Below are 25,055 nucleotides of genomic sequence, written 5' to 3' on the forward strand. Positions count from 1 at the left end.
TAAAAAGCCATGTCTCCACCAACGATCATGCTCAATTAGAAAGCCAGTGTTTCTAGCTATAGCCCTCCTCCTGACAACATAATATCCACTGCAGCAGACTTTTCTGCAGAGCTAGCATGTCTATCTTATCCCAATCCTCCTGCCAAGTTTTCCAGAGACCATTGATAATGCATGGAGGTCCTTTTCAGGCGTCCAAATGCACAGAAGTCTATGGGTAACCCATCGGTAGAGGATTCAATCCCAGGATCCCGATTGCTTTTCAGTCCCAACATTTTTGGGATTAAGTTTTCCCGATCTCACAATTTTCGCAATTGACATTTTTAAAAAGTTGCAAAATAGACTGCGTGAAGCAAAACCCTCAGAGCACTTTACCTGTCAATGTCAGCCATCTCGTTTGATTTATCAATTTGTCACTGCAGTTCTGAGAAGTTATGTTTATATTGCACTAATATAGGTTTTTTCTCTCTTTAAAGGTATTTATATCAATGACAGACTATAGTGATTTTGTCTATCTAAAGAAAGCTTTTTCATCAAACATAGAAAATGGAGATGCAATGTCTGTGTGGAGCCATTTTTGGTTGCTAAAGTTAGCAAAACAGCACAGTGTAAATATAGCATTAAAAACGTTAGGAGGGTCAGCCTAAGGACTGCACACACTCATCTTTCAACCAAACATGGCAAAAAAGTTATTACTGCAAGCTGTCCTCATCAACTAGCTAAAGTGGCGAAGAATCACTGCTGTTGAAGCTAAAACATGACTTACCAGAGGACTTTCCTTTTTCGTTAAAACTGATACATTAGGCAATGTTTTTAGCCCGAATGACAGCCTTAGACGGCTTCCCTTTTGTGTCTTTGTAACCTCAAAAGATTTGAGAGTGTTGTTATTATCAAAAGGGTATTCAGATTTAACAAAAGCTGCTTCAACAGTTTGTAACCATGTCTTCAATTACAGCTATAGAATTAGAAAGTATATAAAAGCTGAATTAACTGCTTTAAAATAATGAAGGCCAGTGCTTTAATTTCAGCTTTCATGAATGAGACATCTTACAAAAGATACACGAACATAAATAGATGTGTGTTTCCGATATCTCCTTGTCTGTTTTGCTGCATAATGTATTTATGCATTCTGGACAACATTGAACAACATACTGACAAAGAATGTCATCATATTACTTTTCTCTAAAAGTGTCAATGGTTTGGGATTGGTACACAAGGTTCCTGGATGAATAACACAGAGCACACTTTTTTGCTTTGTAAGTGACGTGTATGCCTCGATCATACTTCATCTTGCTTCTTTTTCTTATTTTGGTATATAGCTTAGTGAGCTTGCTTTGTGGTTGTTTAAAAACAAGTTTGCTTAATGATCTTGTTTATATTAAGTTATAATTACAGTAGAACCTCGATAATTCGAAATCGGTTAATTCAAAATCTCGGCTAATTCAAAGCAGCTCTTGTTCCCGGAAACACGAGGCACGGTTTTGCATGTTATTTAAATCGTTTAATTCGAAATACGGATAATTCGTAATTCGAAGAACAATGTCGGTCCCGTTACCAAAATTCAGACTTTTAATTTGAAACTGCCTTTACATTTTGAAAAAAATATAGTATTTTACAGAGTATTTAAAATTAAAAATTTCTCCGCGCCATGAAAGAACGCGTCTTCCGGAACGTGCAGGGGTAACTTTCCGTGCTTTCACCCACTTCGCCGTGTCTACAGTGTGCTTCATATCTGCCAAGTTCCAGTGGAATCTTAATTTTTTTATATTCAGCGTTTTAACGAATGCCACAATATCATGTAGCAGCTAGTGTATGGAGAGGTAGAGGTTCGCGAACACTGATGATGGCGACAGTTGGTGAAAAAGCGTAGCTTATATAATCAATTCGTATGCACCAAACAATATTGTCAACGCCAATGAAACTGCATTGTTTGTTTGGTTTATTTTTTAAATGCTGAGGCCAAACAGACTTATGGTTTTAAAGGAGAGAATTACCAGCCGGAAAATGTACCGTGTTGCTATGCAGTGCACACGGAAGCGAGACTTCCTTCCCCCATCATAGGAAAGTTCGAAAAGCCACGATGTTTTAAGGGCAACAGGCACTTTCCATGCAATACAAGGCATCTAAAAATGCAAACAGTACAGTAATCCAAAAGATAAAGCATTTGCACAGGGGAGTCAGCATAATTTATCCTCGTCTTTGAATCGTGGTTTTTTTCCTTTTGTTATGTGAGGTTACGTTTGCCATTGTTTTATCCAAGTGCATTACTTGAATAATGTAAATGCACCTTGTTGGATACATTTCTGAAATAGTGTTTTCCATGGCATTTGGAAACTTTAAACTGAGAATCTCGGTGAATGCATGCATTAATGGGTCTTAGAAGTGCCATGGTAGGAAATCGTACAAGAGTAGTCACTGTATTGTTGTTGTAATGCGGACGGAAGCGAGAGACTTTCTCCCCTCGTCATAGGAAAGTTCGATATGCCGCAATGTCTTAAGGGCATCGAGTACTTTCTGTGCAAGTACAAGGCATTTAAAATGCATACAGTACAGTAATCCAATGAATAAAGCACTTGCACATGGGAGCCAGCATAGATTTCTCGTCGTCTTTGAATCAGGTTTTCTTTCTTTTGATTTCATTGCGTGAGGTTGTTTGCCAGTGAGTTATCCAAGTCCATTATTTGAATACAGTAAATGCACCTTGTTGGATACATTTTGGAAATATTTTTTTTCGCCATGGCATTTGAGTGTTTTAAACTGTGAATCAAGGTTAATTGCATGCAGTAACGGGTCTAAGAATATATTGTGACGCTGCAAGGGTTGGCACTTCCGAATTAGCCTACATGTTGGCGGTTAATTTGAAATCACATAATTGGAAGTCCGATTCTTGCGTCCCAACCACTTCGAATTAACGAGGTTTTACTGTATTAGTGTTTAGGATTTTGGGTGCACAGTTAGTTACTGTAAGTAACTAATGCCTCAAAAGTTAGGATAGCTTGTAGGGAAATTGCTACTGGTGTGCTAGCTGGCCAGAGTCTTGGAAACATACAGTTTCAAACTGATGGGCCCCAAGCTGCCCTGGAGTGAAAAACTGTTGCTTTTAGAAATAAGTCTACTGAATTTATTTATGTAAAACCTTGTTCATATTTTGACTGTTGGTACTACTTATCAAAATTTATTATACTTTTGACTGATGATATTTTTCTGAAATGAACTACACTGGAACCTTGGATTGAGAGCATAATTCGTTCCTGCAACATGCTTGTAATCCAAAGCGCTCATATATCAAAGCAAGTTTTCCCAAAAGAAACAACTGAAACGCAGAGGATTCGTGCACAACACAAAAATATGTATTCGCATACCATTTTTAAAACAAAATATAACGTAAAACAAATTAAAGTGCACTTTTCCTTACAATAGAATCATTGCTGGTGTGAGGGAGACGAGAGATTACGTGTAACACGAATTTTCACTAACGAAATCACTGCTATCTGTTGGGTCACTGGATTTTTTTTCTTTTTGTGCAACTTTAACAAGGAACCTATCCAATGGCTGTTGCTTTCGCCTCTTTTTGAAGATTTCACGAAAATGTGACATTACATTTTCATTGAACTGATTCATCGCTCTCACTGCTACAGCCTTATTCGGGTGGTGTTTTTCTACAAAATTTTGCGCCATTTCCCACATTTTGCACTTCTCACGAATCTCAGTTGAAGTGAGAGGTTCCATTGAATTTTCCTCCTCCTTTCCCCCGGACGAGATCTCCATAACCTCATCCTGTCCAAGAACACAGTCAGGCCACAGCTTTCCCCAAGCGGAAGTGAGAGTTCTCTTGGTGACCCCATCCCAGGCTTTATCGATGATCTTCAGGCAGTTCACAATGGGGAAATGATTTCTCCCAAACTCTCGGAGGGTAAGGTTTGTTTCTTCGGTCACTTCGAAGCATCAATGAAATAGTGCTTTGGCGTATAGCTTCTTGAAGTTCGAAATGACTTGCTGATCCATAGGCTGGAGTAGTGGAGTAGTGTTAGGAGGAAGGAACTTAACCTTAATGAACTTTAATTCCTTCAGTAAGTCGTTCTCGAGGCCTCAAGGCCTGGAGGATGAGCAGGAGCATTGTCCATAACCAGCAAGACTTTAACGGGCAGATTATTTTCTGAAATGTATTTCTTCACTACAGGACCAAAGACCTCGTTCATTCAACAAAAGAACAGGGGAGGGGAAAACGGAGGCACACGTGACGCTCGTATTGCGGAATCTCACTCGCTTATGAAGTTACAATTTATTTAAAATGTTCGCTCTTCTTGTAGAACACTCGTAGACCAAGTTACTCGCATTCCAAGGTTTCACTGTATTTACTTCACAGCTGAAATCTACACGATATATTTTGTCGGTGTGTATTTAGAGTATGCACGTGCAGAATTGTCTATCTGGTATCATCTTACGTTTTATGTTTTAAAATAACAAAACTAGCCTTGGATGTTTTAGAGAGGACTAGTGAAAATGGCTCGAGAGTAATATATGTAACTCCAAACATATACGCGTGCTATTGCTTATACATAAAACTTCGCATTTTATCACATTAGGTACTCTAGAGAAAATATGTTAACCAGCAATGTATAAAATCGAAGAAGATCCCCCATTTCAGGAAGGAGAGTAAATAGGTAAATGAATATTACCTGCAAAATCAAGGTAGAACTATAATTCATGCAACCAAATGCCCAACAATCTGCTGTCTTTAGAAGAAAAGGAATGTTGTAATTTTGCCCTACAAGGAGATCCTTGGCCTTCTTCAATACTAAGTGCCAAAAGCATGTACCCAACATATTTTGCTAAAATATTTGCCTCTTTTCACCCGGCACAATTCCTATCCTTACCGCTTGATAGGGGCTTCATTCATTCCATTCCTGACACAGTCGAATGACTGGAAAATGGCTGTGGATTTTCACCTGCCTCTTTTGACATATTTGAATCCAGTAACGTGGGCAGAGTGTGTAGAAATCTTTGGCAGTAAGGATACTTTGGAAGCACCTGACTGGATGTAAAATTGCAAACTAATAACGAAACACTAAGTTGCAAATTCAACAGGTCTATTGTTCTAAATTGTTCAAGAAAGATTTCAAAATTCCACAAACCACACACTGAATTACAATTTCATAACATTTATAATCTGCTCAGGTCTTCTAAGAGGGAAAAGTTTGCTTATCATCATAATCATACTCATTAGATCATCACAGCAGATTCTTTGTTTGCTTCTAATATATGTCATACAGAACATGACCATTTTAAGATATGTAAATAATGGAAAAGAAACATGAGAGTACACAAAGGAGACAATTAAAAATGTTTTAACACCATGTACCTGTTCTCTGAAGTCCTTAGCAACTTCTTTGGCTCCTTCCATGTATTTGTCAAAATCACCTCCTTCTTTTGATAAGAAGAGCAGCAGGTGGCTCTTAATTTCTCCACCAAAGATCTTCTGAGCAGTGTCATGGTTGAATTCAACAACCAAAGGTAAGGATTGAGACGTGACAAACTTCTTGATAGAGTCTTCATTTACATCACCTTCCAAAACAGCCTTGCCTTCATCAAACTGAAAAAAGAAAACCAGAATAAAGACTCTTTATGCAACAAGATATGTTTGTCAGGAAATGTTTAAAACAAAAATTCTAAAACATAATTATATATAAAAAATTTAACCCAGGTGATTAAGCATAAAGACCGATGTCCTGTTTCTAGCAAAGACTTCCTTGTACTAGAATGGATACCTCCGCCTTTGTAAAAGTATAGTTCTGAATGCATTCCTACTTATTCACTTTTTATAACCAACTGCACAACCCTATTTATCCATGTAATATTGAAAGGATTACAAAGCAAGATACTACAGGAAGAGGCAGCAAAATGTTATCAATACGTTAGCCACTGCTGCTGTGCAGGTGGACTGGTGAAATGCTTGATTTGTTCCCAAGTGGTGGGGATAGAGTGCATTGTCAGGCAACGCTGGGAGGATGATTAACAGTAAGCATGTGGAATGAATGTTTAGTCTATGAGTGGAGTTCTTGTTGAATACACGTTTTATAGAATCATTAATGTTGCAGTTCTACATTTTTTGTTGAACATTATTTAAGTTACCTAACAGTCATGAACTTTGGCCTTTTGTCTCCACAATTTAGATGTCCGTGCTTTATTTGTGGGGAACTTAAGCACATCCTAATTATAACAGGTTAAGAGACGCAAGAGAAATATAGTTAAGCTGTGCTTAGTTGATGTATCCTTTACTACAACAGGTTAATTGAAACAATAGAAATGTAGTTAAGACTAAATACTCTGGCATTTTTTTTCTCCAATGTGCTAACAAACATTAAAATGGTCCTTAAATGCTGAAACATCAAAAGAACAAAGGCAGATGTATTAAATAAATACACAATAACTTTTCACAAAACTATGCCAGAGACTTGAACTACAAATATTGGTATAAAGGATCTTCTTCTTCTTCTTCTTTTCTAGCCTATATCAATCCACTGCTGGATATAGGCCTCTTCCATGTGCTTCCATCGTCTTCGGTCTTGAGCCACTTGGAACCAGCGTGTTCCAGCCAACAGCTTTATGTCGTCGAGCCATCTCTTCAGGGGTCTTCCAATGCCTCTCTTGTGTCCCCATGGTCTCCAGTGAACAATCCTAGAGGTCCACCTGTTGTAGTCTTGTCGAGCTACGTGTCCTACCCATTGCCATTTTAGTCTTGCTACTATCTCTAGGATGTCTGTTACATTAGTTCTTCTCCTGATGTCCTCTGAACGGATCTTATCTCTAAGGCTGATCCCTAGCATCTGTCGCTCCATGGCTCGTTGTGTTCGCTGAAGCTTGCGAGCACTTTCCTTCGTCAGAGTCATCGTTTCCAGACCGTAAGTTGTAACTGGCAGCACGCACGTATTCAAAACCTTGGTCTTCAGGTTAATTGGAACATCCTTGTTGGTGAGGATGAATCTTAGTTTTCGGAATGCAGTCCAACTCATACCTATTCTGCGAGGAATTTCTGCACGTTGGTTGTCTTTTCCAAGTTTTATCTTGTGTCCAAGATGTACTCATCGACAGCTTCTATATACTGGTTTCCCATTTTAAGTGGTCGACTCTCTGGGCTTAGTATTTTCGTTTTATTAATGTTCATTTCCAAACCAATCTTAGCAGAAGCAGTTTTTAATTCTTGGATCATGCTTTCTAGCTCATCTAGATTTTCACTTATGAGCACGTCATCGGCAAAATGCAGGTGGTTCAAATATAACCCGTTTATTTTTATTCCTTTATTATCCCAATGAAGGGTTTTGAATACATCTTCCAAGGCAAGGGTAAACAGCTTTGGAGAAATTGTGTCACCTTGTCGAACTCCTTTGCCACCTGGGATTTTATTGGTGATGAGGTCTTCGTCCACTCTGACTACCATTGTTGCTTGATCATAAATGTTTTCCAGAAGCTTCATATACCTTGAGTTTATCATGGCATTTTGAAGTGCCTTCATGATTGCCCAGATCTCCACTGAGTCAAAAGCTTTTTTATAATAAATGAAGGCCAGATGAATCTTGATGTTGTACTCAGTGGTTTTCTCAAGAAGAAGACGAATAGTCTGGATGTGTTCAACAGTTGAGAAACCTTTACAAAATCCTGCTTGCTCGGTAGGTTGATTAAAATCCAGTTCTCTTGTGAGGCGGTTGGTTACAATTTTAGTCAAGAGCTTGTAAAGGTGTGATAACAAACTCACAGGACGATAGTTTTCTAAATTTTCCTTATCACCTTTCTTGAAGAGAAGTATCACTTCAGCATTTTTCCAATTTTCTGGTATTCTTCCAGAGTTAATACACTTGTTCATGAGTATTCTCACGGCTTCTAGCAGATCTCTTCCACCTAATTTCAGCATTTCATTCGTTATTTTATCCTCCCCAGGGGATTTTTTTATTCCTTAGTTGTTTAAGAGCATTTTCAATCTCAGCAGTGGTTACTTCCGGTGTTACTTCATGTGTATAATTCTGGGCTAGTTGTTCATCACTGGATGGTTTATTGATGGTTGATGTATACAGCTTGTAGTAGAAATCTCTAATAACTTCAGTAATCTTTAGCCTATCTATAACTATTTCTCCATTTTGGTTCTTAAGTTTTGTAATTTTTGGTCTTCCTGTAGACATGCTGTTCTTTAAAATCTTCATGTTTTTATTTTCTTCAATTGTCTGCATGATCATGTTATTATTAAATTTCCTTAGATCTTTTCTTATTTCCTTGCGAATGGTCTTGTTAAGATTTTTGTATTCTGCTGTATCCCTGTCCATTGTCTTCCTGTCCTTATTGAGCTGCATGGTATTGAGTGAAAGTCGGCTCTTCTTATTAGTTTTCTTCAATGGGATCTCCCTTGCTGCATTTTGAATACTGACTGTAATTTTCTCATTAAGTTCGTTCACGTCCAAGTATTTCAAATCTTCTGTTGGGTTAAGTTTTTTGGTAAGAGCTTGTTGAAATGATGATTGATGTGTTTCTACATCCTCTACTCTTGGAAAAGTGTACCCCCTTGTCATTTTGGACCGTTCAAGTTTGAGGATGTGGATGGTTAATTTTTACTCGACCATACACCACAGTGGTAATATCTGAATATGAAGAGCAGCAATGATCCGTAACAATGCAAAGAATGTTAACTATCCTGTCAGTGAAATACTGTATATTCTCTTGAACTCTCCTCTTTCTAAACGAAATTTACAAGGCTGTTTTATCTTTTTTAAAAGAAATGAATACCTTCGTAATAGTTGCAAGAGATCTTCAAGGTGGTGTTATCCAACCCTTGTCCCATTTCTCTACAGAGTTAGGTATGAAGCGAGATGGATCTTTGCAGAGAGTTTTGAAGATCAGATGACTTTTCTGATGTAAACTTCATCAGAGGAATTAATGAGATGAAATGAACTGAGGTGAATCACAGTATGAAGCAAGATGGTGAAACCTGGTACCGGCGCACAGCCTACTCCTGTCAAATAGCACCAAGGGCTTAACGTTGCCAGCCGATGGACGAACCAATATCAACAGCATAATATGCCCTCCCTCCATGTGAACACTGTGGAGATGCTTGGAATTGAATCCAGGCTTTTGGCATGCAATCCACTGATTAGAAATTTTATACCACCACCTCCCCTATCCTGCCGGCCAAGATTCTGATGGTGAAATCTTTTTCAACCAACGGGACTCGAACTGGCTAATCACAATGTCAGACCACAGACTTGATAACGATCATGGCCACTAGGCAGGCTAATGAATCATCAAGTGCCATATGGAATAATGACTAGTAATTATTCCTATATGAATGTAACAACTGCTGAAGGTACAACTCAGTATAAAAACCTGTTTTTAAAAGTATTCTACCAACCAAACTAAAAATATTTAAATAAAAAGGGGAATATTTCCCATTTCCCCAAAACCAATAAAGAAACGAAGTAAACCTAACCTCTGTAACCTACTGCATGTAACCTACCAATAATATCAACAGAACTACTCAATGTAAAATTAAAACAAAATAAAATGAAAAATAAAATCTAATCTTAGTATATCATAATAATGTTGTAGAAAGAATGAACATCAAGAATTTCTCCGCTTCTACTGGATGGATCTCCCTCCTCAAGGAGCAACACAAGCATATAAGAAGCTAGCAGGTGAGAATGCTGCTGTAGATAAGATAGGTACGGGCCTGTGGTTGGAAAACCTGCCGGCGCTATTTGAGGGGTAAGAACCCTGAGACACTTACAACGTAGATGAAACAGGTATCTTTTATAATTTTCTTCATGACCGTATACCAACAGTCCCAAGAGAGTCATGTCATGGAAGTCATGGTGGGAAAACGGCAAAAAATTGCACGACTGTTCTTTTGTGTTGTAACAGTGATGGATCCAATAAGCGTGTGCCTATTGTTAAAGAAAAGTTTCAGAAACCCAGGAGTTTGAAAACATTCATAAGTTACCAGATGAATATTTTTCAATACCAAAACTTGGGTGACTATCGGCATTTTTATAGGATATCTTCATGGGCTGGAAATTCCAAGGGGACTCAGAAGGACCTTGTATTCATTTGTAACGTAAGATTGTGTCCCCTCCCAAATACCAATAGTGTCCTGCAACCCTGAGATGCAGTCATTATCATGTAACTGAAGCAGTGGTAGTAGAAAGCAGCTAGAGCAAAGAGCTGTGTGTCTCGTGGACAATGAAAAGAGAGCAGAAATGAAAACCAACGTCCTGTGGTCAACTCATTTCGTAATGTCGTCTTGGCATCAGATCTCACCAGTTAATATTAATAACCATTTCAAAAAGAATTATATAATCAAAAGGTTCCACCTTAGTCAATACAACATACATCTTCACTATAGACTGTTATGCCATTCAACGTTCAGTCTGCAAGCCTCTGAATTTACTAATTGCTGCCACAATCCTCTATTTGTTAACTAGTTCTATGGCCTCATTTAGTTCTATATTTTTTAGCTTTAAATATTCAGAAACAGTCTAACCACTATCATCTTGTTCTCAATCTCCCATAACAGAGTCCATTCTTCTCCTAGGTAACACAGCCTCCAACATTGCCCCACATGACCCCACCATGGAAGCCGGCTTATGCATACAGTTTCATTTATCAGGTTCATCCCTAACTTAGCCTTTATGTCCTCATTCCAAGTACCCACCTGCCATTGTTTCCACATATTTCTACCAGCAATCACTCTTGCTACTTTCGTTTCTTACTTCTAGTTTACGAAGAAGACATCCTGTATCCACCCAGCTTTCACTCATTTAAAGCGAAGTTGGGTCTGAAAACAGACTGATCTAAAGATAGTTTTCTCTGTGAAATGACTTCCTTCTTACAGAATACTCTTGATTGCGACTGTAAGCTCACTGCATTACCTTTACTACATCTTGATTTAATCTCGCTTACTATATTACCATCCTAGGAGAACACACATCCTAAATACTTGAAATCATCTACCTGTTCCAACTTAGTACCTGCAATCTAACATTCGATTCTCTTTGATTTCTTACCTACTGACAAATTTAGTCTTCATACCATACTCATTCCACTTATTTCAAGATCCAAAATATTAGACTGCAGGCTTTCAGCACAAACCAAACCAAACCCCATGGCACTACAGCCCTTGACGGGCCTTGGCCTACCAAGCGACCGCTGCTCAGCCCGGAGGCCTGCAGCTTACGAGGTGTGGTGTGGTCAGCATGACAAATCCTCTCGGCAGTTATTCTTGGCTTTCTAGACCGGGGCCGCTATCTCACCGTCAGATAGCTCCTCAATTCTAATCACGTAGGCTGAGTGGACATCGAACCAGCCCTCAGGTCCAGGTAAAAATCCCTGACCTGGCCAGCAATTGAACCCGGGGCCTCTGTGTAAGAGGCAGGCACGCTACCCCTACACCACGGGGCCGGTTGGCTTTCAGCACAGCCTGCCATTAAGACAAAGTTGTCAGCATAGGCCAGGCTGCTTACTACATTTTTACCTAATTAAATCCCTCCATGCCACTTAATACCTTTCCAGCAGATGATCCATGTAAACTATGAACAACAAAGGTGAAAGATTACCGCCTTGTCTAACCTCTGTAAGTACCTTGAGCCAAGATCAAACTCATTTTACTATCAATTCTCACTGCAACCCAAATGTCAACATAAATGCCTTTGAATGATTTTAAAGCCGGCTTTACATTTACGAGTAACTCGTATACGAATAGGAAACGCGTTTACATTTATGGTGCTTACTCGTATAAGAGTACAGTTTCCAATATGGCTCCAAGCAGACGAAAACGTCTTGCTATGGCTGCTATCTTGCTGTTGTGTTTTAAAACAAGACAGCAGAATGAAGCGAAAAATGTCAGGGGCTTTTGGGTTAAAGAATCCTTGAAGAAAAGACCCGTTTTTGGAATACAGGAACATTTACTAGTTGATTTATTAAACGAGGGAGGAGATGGTTATAGAGACTTCTTAATGATGGATTTTAGTACATTTGAAATGTTGTACCTTTTGGTAAGTGGACGAAATGACTTTTATAATACCGGTACCGATATGCTAAATACTGGCATATTATTAGTAATTCATTTTTTCTAGGTTGCCCCTCATATCCCCAAAGAAACACTCAGATGAGAAGCTGTATCAATTGTCAGCTGCAACTGGCAGTGACTCAGATTTTTAGCTACTGGAGATAGCTTCAAATCATTAGAATTCTTGACGCGTATATCAGCCTCCAAAAGTTGTTGATTTTCTGTTTAACTAGATCCGTAGTTATGTTTAACTTCATAGGCCTTATTTCTCGCATTGATGTCCCGATATTGAGAACACTTAACATTCCACAGGCACTCCGCTCTGTAGTATAAATTAATGAACTCCTCCAGATTTTCACGAGACATCCTGCAGTATTTAGTCTCCGCCATTTTTAAAACAGTCTAACTCGGATGCAAGTCGGAAGCCTCTCTACTTTGATTGCTATTCGTATACGAGCTACGAGTATGTACGAGTCATCGTTTACATTTACGATTTCTTATCCGAGTCAGTCCGAGAAGCCTACTCGTATAAGAGTTACTCGTAAATGTAAAGCCGGCTTAATGATCTATGCTTAATCCCATAGTCAGTATGGTAAACCTCTTTTCCCTCAGTGTTCTGTCATATGCCTTCTCTAGATCTACAAAACAAACTACTACTTCTACCGCTCTCGTCGTACAGTAGCAGTTTTCAATTACATACGCATACTGAAAATCTAATCCTGTGGTCTGAAACCCCACTGGGATTTTCATCCTCTCAACCACTGATTACACCCTCCATTCCACAATGCTAGTGAACATCTTGCCTAGTATACTGATCAATGAGATGCCTCCATAGTTGTTGGAATCCTTTTCTTGGCAAGAAGTGTAAAAGTATAAAAAGTGTACTGTAATATTTTTCACAGTTACACTTTTAAGTGCATCTATAATTATATTTGCTCTATTTTGAAGTATTATGCTTGCAATTGCTTTATAACTGGTATTTCCCACATTTATCATGCCTTTTTTGCAGTCCTGCCAAAAATGATGAATCAAGTTTCCACTGTTCTATAATTACTTCAAAATGTATTTTTCTAACGAATTATGAACTAAACTGATCTAACCAGGAAACATACCCAAATTCACAGCGTAAACAATACAGCAAGACAGAGTACATGCATATTTCAAGATCAAACAAAATGTATAAAGGCATATAACAGCAAATCCTATAGAGCAAAATTAAAGTTAAAATCTCTCTTCCAAGCACACTCTGCAAACTCGAGCCGACCAGTGAGTAAATAACGAAATAATTTGCTGGAAGTTATGAGGTTCTTTTCATTAGTGGTTTAACACCACATCAACACACTGAAGGTTTTTGGAGACGCAAGGATAGGAAAGGGCTCAGATTAGGAAGGTACTATCCATGGGCTTAAGGTACAGCCCGAGCATTTGACTGGTGGGAAAACTGAAACACCACTGAAAACCATCTTCAAGGCTGCTGACAGTGGGATTCGAACCTATCACCTCCCGAATGCAAGCTCACCGCTATGTGGTCCTACGCGCATGGCCAACATGCTCCGTTCTAGTTAAAGAGTAACGACACATTGTTACTCTAGAAGTTTCTAATGAAACAGGAGTCGCGAGAGATCGTTACCTTGAAGGTGTAAGGTTACGCCAAGCAAGAATGTATGATCGGCTGAAGTGTTTCAATGAGGACTGCTTATGGCATCATGACAATGTTCCCACACATAACTCGCTCACAGTGAAGGACTCCCAGAGAGAAAAGAATGACTACCAACAGAAAACAACATGACGACTGCTCCACATCCCGCTAGTCACCTAATCTGGCAGCCTGCACCTTCTACCTCTTCCCTAAAATATGTTAACTTCAAAGTTATTCATTAACTAAGTTGAAAGAGAAAATAAAATGGCTTCCACATAAACAAAAAACAATTTCCTTAAAATAAAACTCCAGTTGAAAGGAAAGCATTTTGACCTCATAGGGATCCTAACAGAAATGTGCAAAAAGATTTATACAACACCCTTGGCTTAACTCGTTTCTTATTCACTTCCGTCTGTAGATGTACTTTCGAAGATTGAACAGACCAAGTCTTGCATGGAACAAGCATCCACACAGACTGGAAAAGGGTACGGTTGTATTGCACTAAGTTTTCGTTCGGGCTGGTCTCCTGGCCTCTTCACAATATACACAACACTCAATCATCACTTCCCAAACTCTGGTAAGACTTGGTAGACAGTGCAATATCTTGTTAGACAACTAGAGGTTGCTCAGGCTCCAGTTGGGAAGATGTGGGACACTTTCCTTCCAATGCACCTCCAAAGAAAAGCACGCTGTAAAGGAATGCAAATTCTGCACTGCATGTGGCCTATGAAAAGAATACTCTTGCCACACACCATAAGTCTAGGTGCAGAAAATAGTTCTATAACATAGAAAAACAATTTTCAAAGTAAGGTAAAAATTATCCTCACATTCAGCTATATACAGTACGTATTTCAAAACAGTTGAAATGTTTTGCTTTTCTAATGATATTCCAAGTTGCGAACAAGTTCATTTAAACAGCACTTGAAGGAGGTTAAGCAAACTGAAAAATTAAGACTTCCTACTTGCTAACAAGAGGAAAGTTTGCACTGCTACTCACTCAAATATTAGTTTCAAGATACAGTATAATTTGACTGTGTACAAATACTGTTCACATTCAGAAAAGACAGACTGAAGGAATTTTACCTTATGTAATCTGCTCAGGTCTTCTAAGAGGGAAAAGTTTGATTTATCATCATAAATCATACTCATCATTAGATCATCACAGCAGATTCTATGTTTCCTTTGAATATACATAATATGAAGCATGAAAATTTAAGATATCTATGTAATGGAAAAGGAACATCAAAGTACATAAAGACAATTTAAAACCATTTTTGGCCACAAAAAAAACTTTATAATCAGGTGCTCTTTAGCTGTCTGTTGTATTAATTATTTATTTATTAAATGCCTTATTTTACATAATAGGACTCAGGCTATGAAGCCTGTTGTCTTGTCTAACAATACATTCACCTGCATGTAAAATCTGGCAAGTTATTTTCCTCACAAGTAAACTTAAAACTATGTTTTTATAACTGCACTGATCTTGTGATTAATTTATTTTAACTTTGTACATTAGGTACAAGAGGGAGGGGAAGGAAAGGGAGGAGTTGTAGAAGACAGGTGGTCTAATGTTCTAAGGGGAAGGAGATTGCAGGCTAAGGGCTCTATTCAGGATCAGAATTCAGGACAGGTGTCTGTGCGAAATCGGTACGAGTCACTCCAGATAGAACAACAGAGGGAAGATGAGGGACAGGGAACTGTTGCGGAGATGTGTGGAAGTAGGAGGAAGAGAAAAGGTAGGAAAGGAAAATGTAGAGTAGAGGATAGGAAAGACAGGTGGAACAGGGTCATGGGAAGGAGAAAAGGGAGGAGGAAGTAGATTCTGCAGCTATCAGGAAAGATAGGGCTGACCAGGAGGGGAGGGGATCAAATGAGGTGGGTAGGGTTGAGGCTCTGGTCATGGAGGATTCCATCGTTAGACACGTGGGGAAAGTGTGTGGAGAAAAGGGTACCAGGGTAGAGTGTTATCCAGGAATTAGGTTGAGGCAGATGTTGAGGAAAGTAGAAGAGAGGGAGGAGGGGAAGGAGAAGGTGGTAGTGTTTCACGTTGGTACCAACATAGTAAGGCAAGCTGATATAAGTACCAACATAGTTGGAGATGTGTGGGATCTGGTAAATGCAGCACGGGTGAAGTTTAAGAATACGGAGATTGTTATTAGTGGAATACTGTGTAGAAGGGATACTGACTGGAGGGTGATTGGGGATTTAAATTTAAATTTCTAGATCCTAATGGGTGGATAGGAGATAGGGATCTGCGCTCAGATGGCCTTCACTTAAACCGCAGTGGTACGTATAAGTTAGGAAATTTGTTTGGAAGGGTAATAGGGAGGTACATTCAGGGAAACGGGATGGCCTAGGGAGCGGTGATAAGGGAACAGGGAACTGGAAATCAAGTAGGGATGAAAAAAATTGTTAGTGTTGAACTGTATAAGTATTGTAAGGAAAGGAATAGAATTAAGTAATTTAACAGATATATATTTACCAGATATTGTAATAGGAGTTGAATCATGGCTGAGAAAAGATATAATGGATGCAGAAATTTTCTCACGGCACTGGAGTGTGTATCGTAGAGATAGGATAGGAAGGGTGGGAGGGGGAGTGTTCATTCTGGTGAAAGAAGAATTTGTAAGCTACGAAAAAGTTAAAGATGAGACACATGAAATTCTAGGTGTAAGGCTCATTTCTAAAGATAATAGGCAACTTGATATATGGCCTAGGGAGCGGTGATAAGGGAACAGGGAACTGGAAATCAAGGGTAGCACTGACGCGGATTCGGAATTATTTGATAGGATAGTCAGCTATGTGGGAAACGACATGGAAAGAAATGTGATTGTAGCGGGAGATCTGAATTTGCGAGATGTCAATTGGGAAGGAAATGCGAACGACCGGAAGCATGACCAACAAATGGCAAATAAATTAATATGGGAAGGACAGCTGATTCAGAAAGTGATGGAACCAACCAGAGGGAAAAATATCCTGGATGTGGTGCTGATAAAACCAGATGAGCTCTATAGGGAAACTGAAGTAATAGATGGTATTAGTGATCATGAAGCTGTTTTTGTGGTAGTTACAAATAAATGTGGTAGAAAGGAAGGTCTTAAAAGTAGGATTGTTAGGCAGTACCATATGGCTGATAAAGCAGGCATGAGGCAGTTTCTAAAAAGTAACTATGATCGGTGGAAAACTGTAAATAAAAATGTAAGACTCTGGAATGGGTTTAAAGAAATTGTTGAGGAATGCGAAAACAGGTTTGTACCATTAAGGGTGGTAAGGAATGGTAAAGACCCACCTTATTATAATAGAGAAATAAAGAGACTAAGAAGGAAGTGCAGACTGGAGAGAAATAGAGTTAGAAATGGCTGTGGAAGTAAGGAGAAATTGAAGGAACTTACTAGAAAATTGAATCTAGCAAAGAAGGAAGCTAAGGATAACATGATGGCAAGCATAATTGGCAGTCATAGGAATTTTAGTGAAAAATGGAAGGGTATGTATAGATATTTTAAGGCAGAAACAGGTTCCAAGAAGGACATTCCAGGAATAATTAATGAACAAGGGGAGTGTGTATGTGAGGATCTTCAAAAGGCAGAAGTATTCAGTCAGCAGTATGTAAAGATTGTTGGTTACAAGGATAATGTCGAGATAGAGGAGGAGACTAAGGCCAAAAAAGTAATAAAATTTACATATGATAACAATGACATTTACAATAAGATACAAAAGTTGAAAACTAGAAAAGCGGCTGGAATTGATAAGATTTCTGGGGATATACTAAAGACAATGGGTTGGGATATAGTACCATATCTGAAGTACTTATTTGATTATTGTTTGGTCGGAGGAGCTATACCAGATGAATGGAGAGTTGCTATAGTAGCCCCTGTGTATAAAGGAAAGGGTGATAGACATAAAGCTGAAAATTACAGGCCAGTAAGTTTGACATGCATTGTATGTAAGCTTTGGGAAGGCATTCTTTCTGATTATATTAGACATGTTTGTGAAATTAATAACTGGTTCGATAGAAGGCAAATCGGTTTTAGGAAAGGTTATTCCACTGAAGCTAAACTTGTAGGATTCCAGCAAGATATAGCAGATATCTTGGATTCTGGAGGTCAAATGGACTGTATCGCGATTGACCTGTCTAAAGCATTTGATAGGGTGGATCATGGGAGACTACTGGCAAAAATGAGTGCAATTGGACTAGACAAAAGAGTGACTGAATGGGTTCCAGAGGTGCCAACCTTTGAAGTGGATTATCAGTATTCGCCCTCCGCCCCCGAGAAAAATTTCGAGTCAAGTCCAAAGCATGCTCCTTCCTTCTCGATAATGACACCCCTTTTCCCCTTCCCTCTAGCAATCTATTCGAAAGTATATCATATTACACAATAACATTTGCACACAACCTGTTAGTTCTGTGATAAAACGTTCCATGTAGCTTGTTTCTCACGCAGCAGCTGCTTTTCAGTGTAGTTTTCTCGAAGCATCCTTCCCACTGTGATGACATTTTCCTCTTCTGGAGCATAAGCGATTCCAGTGCAGATGTGCTTAATGTAGGCCTCACTTCTTTCTCAATCTTTCTGTCAACTGTCAGGTACACTTAGCAAATACAACATTATTAAAGGATTTATAGTGGAGAATAGCAACGCCTGAGCTCCTTCATTCACAATGAATTTTACAACGCTTTTAGGTAGCAAAAGGAAGTCACGATCGAATAAGTATCGTTGCCAACTCACAAGCATTGGAACGAACTATTTAGGAGAAATGTTCAATCCTTCGAGCCTTTTTCCTTCTTTTCTCTTTTTTCCATAGAAAATTATTTTTTTCCTGATTATGTCACCTTTTCGTAATAATTTCCCCTTTGACCGTAATTCCGTAATCGTGAGGTGAAATCCGTAATAATTACGGGCAATCCGTAATAGTTGGCACCTCTGGGGTTCCTATATTTCTAAAAAAATAGATCTCAGAGAATTAGAGTAGGTGAAGCTTTATCTGACCCTGTAATAATTAAGAGGGGGAATTCCTCAAGGCAGTATTATCGGACCTTTATGTTTTCTTATATATATATATATATATATAAATGATATGAGTAAAGGAGTGGAATCGGAGGCAAGGCTTTTTGCGGATGATGTTATTCTCTACAGAGTGATAAATAAGTTACAAGATTGTGAGCAACTGCAACGTGACCTCGAAAATGTTGTGAGATGGACAGCAGGCAATGGTATGTTGATAAACGGGGTTAAAAGTCAGATTGTGAGTTTCACAAATAGGAAAAGTCCTCTCAGTTTTAATTACTGCGTTGATGGGGTGAAAGTTCCTTTTGGGGATCATTGTAAGTATCTAGGTGTTAATATAAGGAAAGATCGTTTTTTTTTTTTTTTTTGCTAGTTGTTTTACGTCGCACCGACACAGATAGGTCTTATGGCGACGATGGGACAGGAAAAGCCTAGGAGTGGGAAGGAAGCGGCCGTGGCCTTAATTAAGGTACAGCCCCAGCATTTGCCTGGTGTGAAAATGGGAAACCACGGAAAACCATTTTCAGGGCTGCCGACAGTGGGGTTCGAACCTACTATCTCCCGAATACTGGATACTGGCCGCACTTAAGCGACTGCAGCTATCGAGCTCGGTAAGGAAAGATCTGGCAACCGGGAATGAGCTGGCTGGAAAATTTATAATGTCCAATAACGGACCATTTATATTGGTATTATAAATTTGCTCATTCAGGACAAATATTTCAGATTCCCTATGGGAATCAACATCTATATCATAAGTGGTATGTTCCGAGCTGTCAGCGGAGAGATGGCGTGGAATGATATTAGTAGACGAATAAGTTTGAATGGCGTTTATAAAAGTAGGAAAGATCACAATATGAAGATAAAGTTGGAATTAAAGAGGACAAACTGGGGCAAATATTCATTTATAGGAAGGGGAGTTAGGGATTGGAATAACTTACCAAGGGAGATGTTCAATAAATTTCCAATTTCTTTGAAATCATTTAGGAAAAGGCTAGGAAAGCAACAGATAATGAATCTGCCACCTGCGCGACTGCCCTAAATGCAGATTAGTATTGACTGATTGATAGGTATTTGCATATCCTGTTTTTCTGGAAACTTAGCCTTTTGTCTGCAAAATGCCCGATGGTTACAGTTTCTTCAAGAAGAGCTTAATTTCTTTCATGGTCATATAGCGTACTGCAACTCGTGTACTCATGGTACTTACTTCCTACATCACAATTACTAACTTGCTTTGCCTCTTCAATAATGACAGAATAGCACAGAGGACTTCGTTGCAGAAAATCCCAGGTTCAATTTCTGGCTGGGTCAGGGATTTTAATTGCGTATGATCAATTCCTCTATTTCCGGGACTGTGTGTGTTTGTCTCAAAAAAACACACACACACACACACGACAGAGCGTGTACGTGGTTGACGTTAAGAAGGGTACCCGCCTGTAAAACAGGGTCAGATCCAACATGTTTCACACAGCTCACACAAGCGTGTGGGGAAAAGCAGTAAGAGGAGAATTACTCTCATCGCAAATTCCATTAGTAGCTTATACTTCAGCACAGCATTTCAAAATATCATCATCATTCAACCATCCCCAGTTTCCCAGGTGTAGTGTAAGAAAGCTCTCTATTTCCGTCTGCACAGGTAAGTTCCTTCCTCTTCAGCTTTACACCATTCTATACCTCTTCCTTGAGGATCACTTATGCTATTATTTTTGCATTTGATTACATTTTCAATTTTTTATTCTAAATTCCATTTGAATGAATGAGGCAACTGAATAGTGAATGCTTCTGAAATAACCAAATGAAAAGTAATCCAATCATAAATCTCATCACAGGGAAATTAAAATTACGTATCTCCATTCCCTTGCAGGAGGTGGGTAGGAGGGATAAGCCTTCCTAAATACAAACTCAAGTTTTACACGTGCGAATGAGTCATGCATTTAACACGCCATTACTTAAAATGCATAGATTAATATACTGAATCACGTTCCCATTTGATTATGCAAAAGTGCAATGCTATAATAGTGTCGACTACTTAGCTCAACAAATTTACCAAGTCATAAATTAAAAGTTACTCTAAATAGTGAAGTCACTCTGTTTGAAATTCTGCCATTGATGATATTTTGTGATTGGTTCTTTCCCAGCCAAGAAAATGAGTAAATGTCAATACATATCAATGAGGGTTGAAAACACTGAACGAAAATATGATGGTGATTAATCCATTGTTTTAGGGAAGTACAACTAGGCAATCATCTTCCATCAACACTAGTCAGAGGAAAAATGGAAATGGAAGGCGTCAGACACTTCAAAAAATGAAGGCATCAGCCAAAGGAAGACAAGGGACACGAAAGGGCGTGAAAACGAAAGACTCCCCTGGCCTCGGAAACCTAATATTATCGGGGTAGAAAAATAACAAGAACTGACTAAGGAAGGTCGGTTAGGATAGATGAAAATAACGATCCTGGCACAAATGAGTGGAAGCAATGCCTGGATTCAGGCAAGGGCCCCATGGTCGCCTGCTATTAGGTATAGAGGGCTAGGGAATCTCATTTTCACACTCTTCGTGGCTCGTCTTTCTTTGGCTGATACATTAATTTTTTGAAGTGTATGATCTCTTCCATTATTTCTCTTCGCTTAGTGTTAAATAGAGGATGGTTGCCTAGTTGTACTTCCTCTTAAAACAATAATCACCACCATCACCACACCATGGTTACCAACCCTTACTTGCTCCCTCAACCAATCACCAATAAATGACCACTAATTTGCGACCAGGTGGCAGATTGCCGATCAGTTGCTCACTCAGTCTTTTTTAAAATAATTTAAGAGCCCCTGGGACCCCTCGTAGTTGCCTCTTACGACAGGTAGGGGATTCTGCGAATGTTATTCTACCGCCCCAACCCACAGGGGAAAAAACGGTTGGTGAATGAAACAGAGCTGTAATACCGGCTAAATGTTGGCATTTAGCCAACAATAAAAGATTGTAATAATTGACAACTAGATGGACTATAAGTTATCGCTGATAGTTCATCTATTCACTTATTTCAATTATCCATCCAACACACTTAAACCAAAAAAATTATTCATGGCACATTCTGTGGGATTCAATGGGAATATTTGAAACCCATTCGATTATTTGAGTACAGTATTACCTCGCATTTACGTTCCCGTCTTTTACAACATTTTTTGTTGGTCCCCTGAGATTTCCTATGCTCACAATGTATTAAAATCCTCAAATTTACGTTTGCGACATTTTATGCTTCCCACCTCTCGACAGGCCGTTTGAGAGGAAAAAGTTTAAAGTAAAATGGCGTTGCAACTAACCTAAAATGCTTTGAGTAACCATGGCATGACAGCCAAATCAAACAACCATGGTCTATAATAATTCTTAGAACTCTCAGCACTGAACTTCCACTTAACAACACAACGCATTCCTTGATATCAGGAGTTTTTCACAACGTCCTAAACCTTATTTTTAAATCCAACACGTTGAATATATCTCCACACCCACACCCACACACACTACTCTCTCTCTCTCTCTCTCCACTATAATCCTATGACTTTTGATGCAAGTAAACACCCAATAGAAATCAAAAACATGTAATACCACACATACAGTATCTGGGTAATGGCAAAATGCAGAGCCCGACAAGACCGCAGAGGAGGAGGAGGAGAAGAAGAAGAAGAAGAAGAAGAAGAAATCAGGTGTTTGCTTTAATTCACAAGGAGACGTTATCAAGTGATTCAGCGTTTGTCTTGCCCGAGTTTGTCATTTCACTGTTATTGTTTTACACTTGTGGTGGTTGTTGAAGTTGTTAAAGTTATTGTCGCTGATTTGTCACATTAATTTTTGTTACTTCTTACATTTTTTGTTCTTGTTGTGTGAGTCGAGCGGTCAAAAGTGAATTGCCGCAATCTTTCTTTCCCGTTGTGTGTATTTGTTAATCCTCCTTTGTTACTGCTTTATTGTTTTCCTGCTAATACTGGAAAAAAAGGAAAGGAAAACTTTCACTATGGATGAGGAAGTTAAAATATTACAAAATGTTGATTTGTACCGCGGAACACGTGTTTCATTGGCACGGGCATTGCAGCTTCCTGTATTCATGCTGAATACAATAATTGTGAAAAGCAGACGAAACATTACATCAAGTGCTTCAGAATGCGGACCAAACTCCAAGAAAAGGAAGCATGCGGCATACTGCAAATACGAGAAAAATGGGAAAAAATTGTAAAATATTGGTTTGAAACTTCAAAAGCTGCAGGCGTTCCAACTGATGGTGTGCTCTTAAGGGAAAAGGCACTTAAAGTGGCAAACATTCTTGGCACTGAAAATTTCAGCGCATCCAATGGCTGGATCGACCGATTTAGGAAAAGATATAACCTAACCTATATAACTGTTTATGGGGAATCTAATGCAGTTAATGATGAAACTATGGAAGAATGGATCGATAGAAGATTGCAGGAGCTGACCAAGGATTACGAACCCAGGAATATTTTTAACCTAGATGAAACTGGACTGTTTTTCAGTGTGTTACCCAGCAAGACTTTGGCATTCAAAGAAGATAAATGCTATGGTGGGAAAAACAGCAAGATGTGGCTCACAGTGATGTTTGGAAGCAATGCTGATGGCTCTGAGTAATCCACCACTATGTGATAGGGAAATCTAAGAAGCCTCACTGCTTCAAGAATGTGCGATCATTACCTACTGCCTATGGAGTACAGAAATGGCACCGATATGCACTAGCTGGCATCCACCTGGACAGATACCGCAACGAAGGAGACTCATTTCTGCAGCGTAGTCTCGCTGTTGATGAGACATGGACATGAGCCTACGAGCCTGAATTAAACTGCCAATAGAATGATTTATAGTTTATTATTTTCATGTCCGTATTGATGGATTTAACAGTTATATAATGGGGATAATTCCACCTAATCAATAGTACTAGTTACAAGTACCCATTATATAATTAATGGGGTGAATGGCATCACCTAGAAATTCTGACCAGGAACCCAATCAGGTGAAGCTTTTACTGATTGTGGCATAAGACTATGAGGGTGTTATTCTTACACATGCTGTGCCTGAGGGAGAAACCATCAACAGTGACTACTATTGCCGAGTTCTGGAGCAAAATATGCGTCAGGCTATGTGATGAATATTGTCGTAGGTAACCGGTATAAAACCTTCAATTATTCCGTTTAATATACAGTAGAGGTCCGCTATAGCGAGTACGGCATATAACGAGAACTCCGCTACAGCGACGACCTTTTTCTGTCCCTTCAAAATTCCTATATGAAACTGTGTATCGTCCTTCGGTTACAGCGAGAACCCTATCACTGACGCATCCGTTATTATGAGCAATAAAGCGCGCACAATTTTTTCCGTTACCGACATTTATGCACCCCAGGGATGATATTGCATTCGATCGATTATCTTCGGCATCGTTTCCTCACTATGTGCACTAGCGATTTCTTTTGTCGACATTCGAAGGCGATGTCGGAGTCGATTAGTAATACCCATCGACAGCTGTTCCATAAAGAAAATTCGAAATGAAAGAACATATTTTCGTAATAAATGCATAAACAACCTGTACGTAAACGGTTGTTAACTCGTTAAAAATTAGGGCTGACTAAAGAACCGCTTAATTTTGAGGCTAAATACTGCAATTAAGAATGGGATACACCTAGAGATATGGCAGAGTGCTGAATTGATTTCAGAGGTTAGTTTATATTTTGTCGCGTCTGGTTAAATTATGGAGAGGCTATTATGAAAATTTATAGCGAGAAAGTTGTCATTTCTCTACTGGCGCTTGAAGTGTTTTCATCATACGTATAGTACGGTTAAGTTAGGATACGTGATGCTGTTTGAATAAGAAAACAAACTTTTGCAACAAAATGCGATCGATCATTTTCGGTACGGTACAGTTTTCTCACTTTGTGCATTTGCGAGCTCTCTCGTTGACATTCAAAGGCGATGTTGGAGTTGATTAGTAATACCCATAGACTGCTGTTCTCTAAAAAAAAAATAAAAAAAAATAAAAAAAATTCGAAATGAAAGAGGATAACACGTTTTCGTAATAAATGCATAAATAACGTGGCCGATAGCAGTTGTTAACTCGTTAAAAGTAAAGACTGAAGTAAACGATATCTTAATTTTAATGTTATATACGGAAATTAAGTAAGAATGTGATACACCTCAAGATATGGCAGAGTACATCACTGATTTCAGAGGATATTTCATATCTTCTCATGTCTAGTTATGGCTATTTACATGTGAATTTTTCGTGAGGAGGTTATTTTCCCACATGCGTTTCAAATCTGTTTTCATGATACATATACGGTTAGGTTAGGTGACGCTGTTTGAAGAAGAAAGCTGAGGTGTTTG

At 38.9% G+C, this 25,055-nt stretch overlaps 1 protein-coding gene across 1 annotated transcript in view; it reads right to left on the reverse strand.

Moving 5' to 3' along the window:
- Pdi (protein disulfide isomerase) overlaps positions 1 to 25,055 on the reverse strand; it is a 168,654-nt gene that overhangs the window by 79,732 nt on the left and 63,867 nt on the right. The window contains exon 5 of the mRNA XM_067147785.2: positions 5,360 to 5,590. Within this exon, the coding sequence (XP_067003886.2) occupies positions 5,360 to 5,590 (231 nt within the window). The remainder of the gene's footprint in view (positions 1 to 5,359; positions 5,591 to 25,055) is intronic.

This window comes from Anabrus simplex, chromosome 5, assembly GCF_040414725.1.
Source record: "Anabrus simplex isolate iqAnaSimp1 chromosome 5, ASM4041472v1, whole genome shotgun sequence".
NCBI lineage: Eukaryota > Metazoa > Arthropoda > Insecta > Orthoptera > Tettigoniidae > Anabrus > Anabrus simplex.